The 10,470-nt window shown below is 42.2% G+C and overlaps 1 protein-coding gene across 1 annotated transcript; it reads left to right on the forward strand.

Moving 5' to 3' along the window:
- The first annotated feature begins 1,258 nt into the window (after positions 1-1,258).
- tpbgb (trophoblast glycoprotein b) lies at positions 1,259-9,841 on the forward strand. The gene has a single exon (XM_044206943.1). The coding sequence runs from the start codon at positions 2,183-2,185 to the stop codon at positions 3,317-3,319; it is 1,137 nt and encodes a 378-aa protein (XP_044062878.1). The 5' UTR covers positions 1,259-2,182; the 3' UTR covers positions 3,320-9,841.
- Positions 9,842-10,470: the final 629 nt, after the last annotated feature.

Genomic DNA, 10,470 nt, shown 5'->3' on the forward strand with positions numbered 1-10,470 from the left:
TAAGAATAGGAAGGAGTCAAAGAAGGGTAAAGCTAGTGTTACACTGGGATCTACACCGGGGTTTCCAAATATGACATATTGATGAGCACGCCCTCCTTCACCATTCATGCATGAACACATCCACAGTTTTGCGTCTCAGCAGTTCAATCCTGCAAAATCCAGCAGACAATGCTTTCACTACTAGGTCACCACTCAAGTCATTTCTCAAAAGGAGCGGTGGAAATACAGACCATGTGAAGAGATAAAGGAATGTGACCATTGCATTGTTTTCTGAAATAATATAATGTCATTGAACCCTTGAGAATGTCAAATGTTACACTTTTTTCCCATCATAATTTGGTTGAGAAATTATTTACAGCGGTCAAAAAACTGTTTGGCATAATGCTTTGAGAAAAACTAGAACTTTCAGTTTTGATTAAACAGGATCCCCATTCAATAAACCTTTGTCCCATCCCATGGGCCAAAACCTGAGAAGATTTCAAGTGCAGATATGACAATGGGGAGAATGTGTTCAAAATTTGTATATTTTTACATTAGTGTTACCACTTATAGGTAAAGTAAGTGAAGTGAATTGTTCCTATTTTTGGCGTGGGCCCCCTTAAACCTTTTCCAAGGAACCTTTGAGGTCACTGGACACATAATTAATGACATTCAACCACACATTTTCCATATCACATGTGAAACTGTATATTTCTACATTCATATATTGTTCCTGAAAATGGAAAAAGTTTATTTTATCAAAATGTAGTATTTTAAGGGACTGTTTGCATAAAAGGATGACCACCTTTTGAATTTTTGAGAAATTTGTTTAAGCCTTTACCTCAAATCTGAGCCAGACACCTCCATCCAAATGATTACAAGTCATCTTTTCTTTGCTCTTATTTTGAGTTTGTTGTTTATGTGGTTCTGTATTATGTAGACATACAAGTTGACATGCAAATAAATAAATCTTGACTATGTTTTTTTCCCTGTCTTCATTGGGTATGGTTGGCCCTTATAATCCTCAAGGATCCTAAAAGGGATTGTGGCTTTTCTAAATAAATAGTAGTATATAATGGGTTCAGTAATGTGACATTATCAGTGGATCAAATGATTAATGTTTCCTCTAACACTTTTCTTTTGGCTTCTCGATTCCTTCAGGCTATGCCTGTTTTTCACTGAGACGCTAACTTATCACATGGGTTTTGTGTTGAACTGGATCAGATATCACATCTCATGATAGGCCTACAGTAACAGATCAAACTGATGTTCCCACAGGAATCGCAAACGTTTTAATTTCCCTACATGTCGAGTCATTTCTCTACCAAACAACATTATGTGAAGATATTTCATTGAAGGAACTGCCATCTGAAAATATGTTTGTGATTGGTAATGATTTAGTATGGAAATGCAAAATTATCATCACTTTCGAGTATTTTACTACATTGTATTAAACAGACTGCAGCCTCATCGTAGGACGTCACTGGAGCTCCCTCGGGGACCCCTAGAGGTCCCTGGACCCCAAGCAACCGGGACAGGCCATCTTTAGGAAAACTTGTTGCGATTTTCACAATTAGATGTTTGACAATCAAGTTGAGATCAATATAAAAATCCTGTGTGGCATAATTACGACTGGACATTTTTAATTAAAACTAAACAAACTTGTGAGAGTTTTCTGTTCACCCCCGTTTTGCTGAACAATGGTATGCTCCCGCTTTCCAATGGTCTGCACTGTGCTGCTGTGTTCAGTCTTTCCCTCTAGACTCCTTACGTTCAGGAGGACGGCAGGCTGCATGTACGAACGTAATACACGACACCTTTGGGAGACAGGAAGCATTGTCTGCTTCGTAACCAGTTGCAGTTGAAGAGTAAGTTATTTGCCGATTTTACATTCTGCTTCGGACTTGATTGTTTTGCCGGGACTGCAAGAATAGCGTGTAGATTTTTATATATAAGCCTGAAACGAAGAGGATAGGCTAGAAGTTTGCGAGCTTCGTCCATATCACCTTCATCCTCATGGAAATGTAGACCTGAACAAAGATGGTTTGGGGGTAGTTCTGAGTTGGAACTGGGAGCAGTTTTCGAAAGGATAAAAGGCGGGAAACATAGTTGAAAAACTTTGCCTTGTTCCCCGTGGAAGAGTTGGATTGTTGTAAAGTAATCTTTACGCACGGTCCGCGTCGACAGATTTGTAAAGTCCAAGATGCGCCTGTTGAGCACCTCGTGCGGATATAACCGCGGAGAAATCCGAGGGAGAACACACAAGTCCGGACTGATGCATTTGCTTTTCCTCCTCGCGGTCGTACTGTCCTGTCAGGGCTGTCCGGACAAATGCTTGTGCTTCTCACAAACTGTGAAATGCCAAAACCAGGACTTGGACGCGATTCCGCATTCTTTACCGACCAATACCAAATTCCTGTTCGTCACTGGAAACATTTCCCGTATTAGTGGGGATTCCTTTCCAACCCGCCTGGAGCTGTTAACAGATCTCTATCTCAGTGGGAATGAGATGGAGTCTGTGGATGCAAAGGTATTTGACAACTTGCCAAACCTTGTGCGGCTGGACCTGAGCAACAACAATATCCAGACTTTCAGTGATAGAGCTTTCCCTGATAATAATACGCTGCAGGTCTTGAACCTCAGCAGGTCTTTTCACAATCATTCCTCCGTGGATGTGGTCCTAAATCTCCTACAGAGTGGAAACCTCCTGCAGCTGACAGTCTTGGACCTGTCCAACAATGACCTTGTGATTCTTCCAGACGACATATTCACCAGCTTCTCCAACCTGGTCAACCTCAGCCTGCGGAACAGCTCCATCATCTCCATTCAGAACGGGACCCTGAAGGCGCCACCGCTGCGTGACCTTGACCTGAGGGACAACAGCTTGAGGGATCTGCCCGCCACCACCCTGGCAGAGTTCAGCCTCAAGCCTGGTCTCCGCATCCGGCTGGCGGGGAACCCCTGGCGCTGCGACTGCTTCATCGAGGACATGCTGTCGTGGCTGAAAAACTCCACTCAGGTCGTCGACATGCAGAACCTGACCTGTGCGGACCCCAAGGGCCTGAGACGCCAGCCGCTCCTGCAGGTGGAGCCGTCGCAGCTGAAGTGTTTGGGCAACATGGAGGGCGTGCTGGAGACTTCTTATGTTTTCCTGGGGCTGGTGCTGGCTCTGATCGGTGTCATATTCCTGCTGGTGCTCTACCTGAACAGAAAAGGCATCAAGCGGTGGATTTACAACATCCGGGATGCTTGTAGGGACCACATGGAGGGGTACCATTACAGGTATGAGATAAACTCTGACCCACGTTTGGCCAACCTGAGCATCAATTCGGACGTGTGAGAGAGGACGGGACACTGTCTGGGACCCCGCAGTGAGATATTAAGTGACTTATACTGTTAAGATTTGCATGAAAGTCTTCCTCCCCTTCCCCCTCTTCCCCCATGATGCTATTCAGATTTGACATCTGTCATGGCTCCCGATTAACCCCGCTCACCACCTCCATTCAACGTCTGCCGCATGTCCTATACAAGTACCTGGCAGCTGTGATGTCAGATGCGTTTCTTCCGTGTAACATTGCATGGACAATGAATTATGGTAAAGGGTTTTTTTTTGAGAGTTGCAAAGAGTGATATGTTCTATTTTTACTTTTCCTAAAGGATAAATGGATGGAGTACATTGACTTTAAAGTGAAAGAATACAAAAAAACATACTGGTGGTCATTGCATCCTCATTATGCCTCTGCTGCAGAGAAATGCTATACTGCTTGTTCATGAGTTTGTTCTTTTTAATATGTGAAATTGTGATTATGTATACAGTATGCCTTTTTTTTTTTTTTTGAATGATTATGGTGCACATTGCATAGTTTTTGGATTTAGTAGGTGGATGTAATAGCTCTTTTTTCTGTGAAGATAATCAGCTAAATAAAATGCCTCTGGATTGCTGGCATCTGTCTCGACTAAGGACCTTTTTAATCTCAAGACTGAGGAGTATGATCTCACAGGGTAGACACCCATTCCTGAGGCAGTGCCGCAGCTAGCACATGACGAACACTAAATCTTACTCCAGTTGTCAACGAGTTCAACGATGCGTGAAACGTCGACACTTTTGTCAGCGCTGTTTTCGTTAACAAGTGAGTTGCTGCGGTTGGAAATGAAGTGGAATAGCGGACGTACTGACTGAATTTAACAAGCTTCTATCTGTAGGTCTATAGGTGATGAGAGTAGCCAACTGTTATCTCCTGTCTAATTCACTTCCTGCTGTGAATCTGGTTTAAAAAAAAAAAAAAAAAGTCCTTAGTTCTGCAGTGAATTCCCCAAAATAATGTCTGTGAGCTGCAGCCAGTGGGCAGGTTTCACATCCAACAGCCCCTACCAGTAGACTGAAACACTGAAAGCTTTTCACTATACTCCAGCAGCAAAAACTGGACAAAAAAAATGGTATATGCTGTTTCGTGGCACATGCTAATGAAGGCGAACTGACCACGAGATTCTCATGGGGCACACAGAGATGTTATGGAACTGAGCTCAAGCAGCTTTCTTTTTCATGTAACCCTGTTTTAGGGGAGCTAGCATCCTTGGAAAATCTGTTTTCCATTAGCGTTTCTACCTGACTGTCAATTGCTATTTTTCATGCCGTCCAGTATGGTATGGATTAATAATGAATGTGTCCTTTTGAAGAGTATACCATGCATGTTGCTGTCTAGCAGTCTAAATTAATGAAGATGTTTGTTCTCTTGACTTCCTTGGCCTTTTTGAAGAGCATCTAGATAGATCATGTTGTCCCTCTCCCTCCAGCGCTCACTCCTTCGCACAAACAAACAACGTCTCTAACAACTGGCCTTGCATAGCCTGAAGCTACATGTAATTTGTAGTATTACAGCATGGCTCTTGCACAGATTTCCCCTCACTGTATCTAGCAGCAACATGTTGCGTCGTCATGGCATATCTTTGTATTTCAGTATGAAAAACTTTAACTCGTTTCTGCCATCAGCAGCTGCTGATTGTCTCTGGGTGTGTCTGATTACGCTCGCTTGACACGGGGAAGGGAAGCGCTGTGTAACAATATCTGTCTGGTCTGGTGCTCTGGCTGGTGTTAATGCTCTGTATGTCTCCTGACAAACAGAGCAGCCGCTCAACTGTCTCTGAGGGCTGAGGACGTGTCGTCACACCTTAGTTTCACACTTCCTGCCTGGAAACCTCTTTGTCTAGGAGGTGTTTGTTCACAAACAGCATGGCCAATCATGGAGATAAGCAGGAGTGTGCAGTTGTCTGTAAATTGCAGCACATTTATTATTATTATTATCATTATTATTATTATTTTTTGGATTATTATTATTATTGACTTTAAGGTGTGTTTCTCATGATGATCAGACCTTAATTTCTGGCTCTCTGACATTCTCGTATGATTGGATTGTTTAACCGGCTGAAACCAACCTGCAAAATCACAAAGCCCAAAGGCTGTTAGTTACAAGCACTTGTTTCCTCACTACAGATTTGTAATTATTGCAGGTTCATTTTGAAAATGGATGGCCTCACTTCTCTCTCTCACACACACACACACGAACACAGACAATTCCCCAAAGTGAGGCTTCCTTACCTCTCTGTCCCAGGAGAGCACATACAGGTGCAGGTTGCTCACAACCTAATGTTTCCACAGAGACTGTGAGTGAGTAGTCCTCCTCCTCACACACTCTGCAGATTCATATTAACGAGTGATTTTTGCCCAGCCACGCCTCGAGCTACGCTTGGCAGAGCAAGTGTAATTACAGTGAGGAGAAGGGGAAGGGGAAAAAAAAAAAAAAAAGAAGAGACAAGTGAGACGGTGAATGGTTGAAAAGGAAGAAGAATAAAACAGATGAGTGTGGAGAGTGCTCTGTTCTGTCAGCACGATAACACCTTCTCTGGCTCACTCAGTGGCCCCTTTGTGCTTGTTAACACTAGTCTCCAAACAGCTTTGACGTCTAAATAGCCGGCCATTGACTTATGGTGTCAACTGAGGTCCAGAGAGACAGCAGTGGGTCTCGGGCAGCTCCTTGGACTCTCTCAGCTGTCTGTTATGGCAGGAGCAGGACTGATGTCTGTTCTTGTCAAACATTTTTTTCATTCCACAGCCTTGCGTAGGTGTATTGCATTACCTTCGGACAGGTATGTGAGGTTGATTTCTTTCTTTTTTTTTCATCTTTTATTAAAGCAGATGTTGTTGAATATGTGTCATTCACCATTAGGATAATGGACATGATATACTTAGACTCATTCTTGTGCTGTATAACTGATTAATATTATAACGCTGGTGAGTTGGAGGCCCTAATAATCGAATATGCATGAATGTGCTTTATTATTTTTACTCTGGCTTTAAAGGCTGATCTTACACAATACTCACATGCCCATATTTACAATGAATGGCTGTGAAGTGAAGCCTTCCTTGTGTGACTCCAATGTAAGAAGTGGGGGAACAAAATCCACAGTCTTTAAGTAAAAAAAACAAATGAATTCCAAGGAGGCTTCGGCAGTCAGTCAGAGTTAGACAAATCAGGTGGGTATCTCCCCTGCAGCGCAGCAAGGAAACACTGTACATGGAAACACTAAAATGTACAAAAAACCCTGTAACTCTGGGAGATCCCCACTTGATTCTGGCAACTCACATTTCTGAAGCCTCATTTTAGCTCCAGCCAGATACGAATCACTGCCCATCTTGCAGAGCAAAGCTGCAGCCAATTATGTTACAATCTTTCATGTAATCTATGGCTTTAACTGCACATGGGAGAGTTTTGTTCCCTGTCTTCTCCCTCCCTCCTTCCGGACAATGGGCGTATCAGCCTCGGGAGAAGCACTGGCTGTCTTCAAGAACAAAAGTCTCACCCCTGTCTACCGTTCCAGGAGGGGTATGAAATAGATGTGCTGGTGTTTTAACTATATTCAACTACAGATATGAAGCGAACGCACCAAAGCACATAATTTGACTTTAAACACAGTATATAAAACGCCTACCAGGACACCACTATAACACTGGCTTCAGCTGAACTGGACTGGCTGAACTTGGAATGCATTTTTTTCTCAGAAGGGCTGTGGTGTCTTAATGCAAGGAGCAGGAGGAATGATCACAGCGATCAGTAATTCTTGAAATAATCTGAACCTGTCCTTTTTAATGGTGAGATTTAGTGGTGTAAGCCTTCCAAGCAAAACAGAATATTTGAAATTCTTTTGAAATTCGTCAAATTTAAAAGTACTGAATAATCGCACACTTACAGTTGAAAAACATACTGGCCTTCAAAACCAACCCGATTTATTAGTCAAACCCCGTCCCACCCTCTACCCCTACCCCATAATCCTGCACACACAGACACTGTTCCCCCGCTCACAACCATGTTTGTTGAGCCGCATTTAATATGCCGGTGCACTTTCCTAGTGTTGAGAGACAGACTGGCAGGTTATCAGATTGCCGGAGTGCCGTAATTACATTCACCGCACTGCACTGGTCTGCTGCTCCACAAACACCTGGCAAGTTGCCCCAGCCGCTGACCTTTCCCTTAGAAAAAAACCAGGCTATGTAAATGGCAGTTACACAGGGCACGCTTTGTAGACTGAAATTATAATAAAGATTATTTAACGAAACAACAGAAATTCCCCCCATCTCTCTGATGTGCAACCATTGCTCCTGATCCTTAGGATATAGTGGCTATTCCAGTTGTATCACGGCCGTGGACGGCCTGGACTACTTGTCATCAACCCCTTCAACCACCACCTCTGCAACCTCCCTCCACATGAGATGCCTTGGCTTCTCTGACGTGGATTTATGAGGCCGTGCCTGAGCGTGTTGTGGAGGCCTGCCTCCCGTTGAGCCATGATGGGCTTAATGAACAAGCGCCCCCTACTAAACGAAGACGGATCTGAGCTGACAGCGCTGCAGCCTCTCCGAGCGAGCTTGGCCGTGCAGCATCTGCCACATGTGCTCGAGGGACAGATACGGGGAAATGCAGAGATGGGAGAGGGCAGGAGGTGAACGCAGCATCGTGGCTCAGGCTAAGACATGGCTTTGCTTGCTGAGCTCGTACAAAGACGGAACTCAACGTGACACATGTAAACTGTCAAAATACATACTGAGAATGTGTAGAATTGTAGGTAAGGTTACTAGTTTGTTTTTACAGGATGTTGAGTAACTGCATGAGAGTTGAGGATGTAAAATGTTAATATTATACTGACCTTTCATGGGTGACCTTTACTCTTGGAAGACTTTGGAGAATAGATTTAATCATTTCAAAAGGGGTTTTTTTATGTTACAAGATTTGCATAAGATTTCCCTCTGAAGAAAACTATATGTCCTGATGACCAACATATCTTAATTATGATACCAAAATCTTCCTGTGTTACTGGTCGATCACATGCATCTGTACCATCTGCATAGTCCGAAAATTAGAACATACTGCAGCTCAAAAGCTAAATCACAAAATCAGGCCTTTTGTGGTGGAGATTTGTACAAGAAAAAAAAATGCATAAAATCTAATATGAAACCACCCACCAAACATAACCCTGGTTACATCAGAGTTGTTCAGGTAAAGATATTTAATGTTTCAGTTTTATGTCTCTAGAGGTCATACTGTTTGATACACAGCTCCCACCACCTTTCATGTCTTAAAAGTCAGTCTTCACTCAGCATAGTAAATGTTGTTACCTCTGAGCGCTGCAGCTAACAACCTATCAGGCACACATGGATGATTTTTGTGTTGACTTCTCAGCACTCAATAGCGAAGCTGATCAATGGGCCAGTCTCAAAGGGAGTTGGTGTTTTCCTTCAATACATTTTCTGTAAACTCAAACTTGAAACCCAGCCTGCTTCTCGTCATGTCTGTAACACGAGGGACAAGAGTAGCCTTTCCACTGCATTTTAAAACCACTAGAGACTGATTAATGTGTGGACATGTACGTCTGATGCTGGGCTTAACCATCAAGTTCTCTCTTGTGTTTGCTCTTAAACAGAAAGTGAAACGTTCAGGTGTTTTTACACTAATTTGTTTCTTAAATGAGCTGATATCCTGACGGGCGTGCTGAGATTTCTGGCCTTATTTCTGGTCATATTTGGTTACATATAGCAACACCAAAAACAGGTCTGCTCCCAGCTTTGTCTTTGGCCTCAGTGGTTTATGCATAATATTCATATAAGGTGTGTCTTTGGTCACATTTTCCAATGAATCAGAGTAACCATAAAGTAAAAGACAATAGCGTTGTGCGCTGTTTGTGCAGAGACGAGGTAGAAGAGAAAGGAAGCTAAATTTAAATTATTTGATTAACTGCAACTATCTGGATTCACTGGTCTGGAAACCTGATCAGGACCAGATAACCCAGATAACTGGGTCATAATCAAATCCAGACAGCCCTGAGTGAACAGGTCACACAGTTGCCATTTTGGATCTATATACAATGTCTAAACACAGCTCACTTACCTCTTTTATACTCGATGTGTGAAGCCAGGATGCCTACAGCCCTTCAATCAGCTGCATAACCACTATCTTAGCAATGGGTGTTTTATCAATGCAGTAATTATACAAAGGCTTGTAAATATAAGACTATGTAGGGGAAAGGACAGTGTTTAGCCTACCCATATTTATTTAATTATATATTTTGCTACAATTGCTGTGTTATGTTTATTTATGATAAAAGATACAAGAACACAGCACTTCTGATGTACCGTTATGCATATCTGCTATTTTTTTTAGTTTCTTTTTGTAAGTTTGACATAGTGTATTTAAAAATGCAATTAAATATACTGGCAAATATTTTAATCATTCTTTCTTCTAATGTCTTAACTGAGAAATGTAAAATGGAGTTTATTTCATGTGCACTTGTGTGAAGATTAAAATAGACTTGGCATTGAATTTTCTGTTTCATATCAGATTATTTACCTTTTTGAGGCGTTTTTACCAAACCATCACTTACTTTTTTCCGTCTTTGTAAAACATTCCTAATGTATTGGAATTTCATTCATTCATCATTCATCATTCTATTCTGATTTGCTTAGAACTTCTATCCCTGTGTGCACTGAAGTGATAGTGAGCAGCTGTAACAAAAGAGTTTCCCCTTGGGGATCAATAAAGTATTTCTGATTCCGATTCTGATTCTGATACTTGATTTAAGGTTCAGAAGTCAATCTTGACCTTGGAAATAGTCGAGAAAATCTCACCGCAAGGTCCATTTGGTAATTGTGTTTTGAGCTTTCAGTCACATTAACATGATCAGCTTTTAGGCCAACATGCACGAGAAGTCCTTAGAGAGCTCAGAAATTTCAACATCTGCAATTCCATTACTTGAACTTGGCAAACTCTGTTTGCTGATGAAGATCATGTCACATGATCGAAACCTCCAGAATGGCCATGACTTTGACTGTGTTGATACACAGTTGTATGCTGTTGGTTGAATTCTTTGTATAGTTCAGTCACGCTCTTCTCTTCATCATGTCTCTCTTTAAGAAAGACTCCAGGGGTTAACGCGCTAAAAAAG

The sequence above is a fragment of the Siniperca chuatsi genome, linkage group LG9 (assembly GCF_020085105.1).
Source record: "Siniperca chuatsi isolate FFG_IHB_CAS linkage group LG9, ASM2008510v1, whole genome shotgun sequence".
Classification (NCBI taxonomy): domain Eukaryota; kingdom Metazoa; phylum Chordata; class Actinopteri; order Centrarchiformes; family Sinipercidae; genus Siniperca; species Siniperca chuatsi.

Coding starts and splice junctions, on each gene's coding strand:
- tpbgb (XM_044206943.1), top strand. CDS start 2,183: ATGCGCCTGTTGAGCACCTCGTGCGGATATAACCGCGGAGAAATCCGA.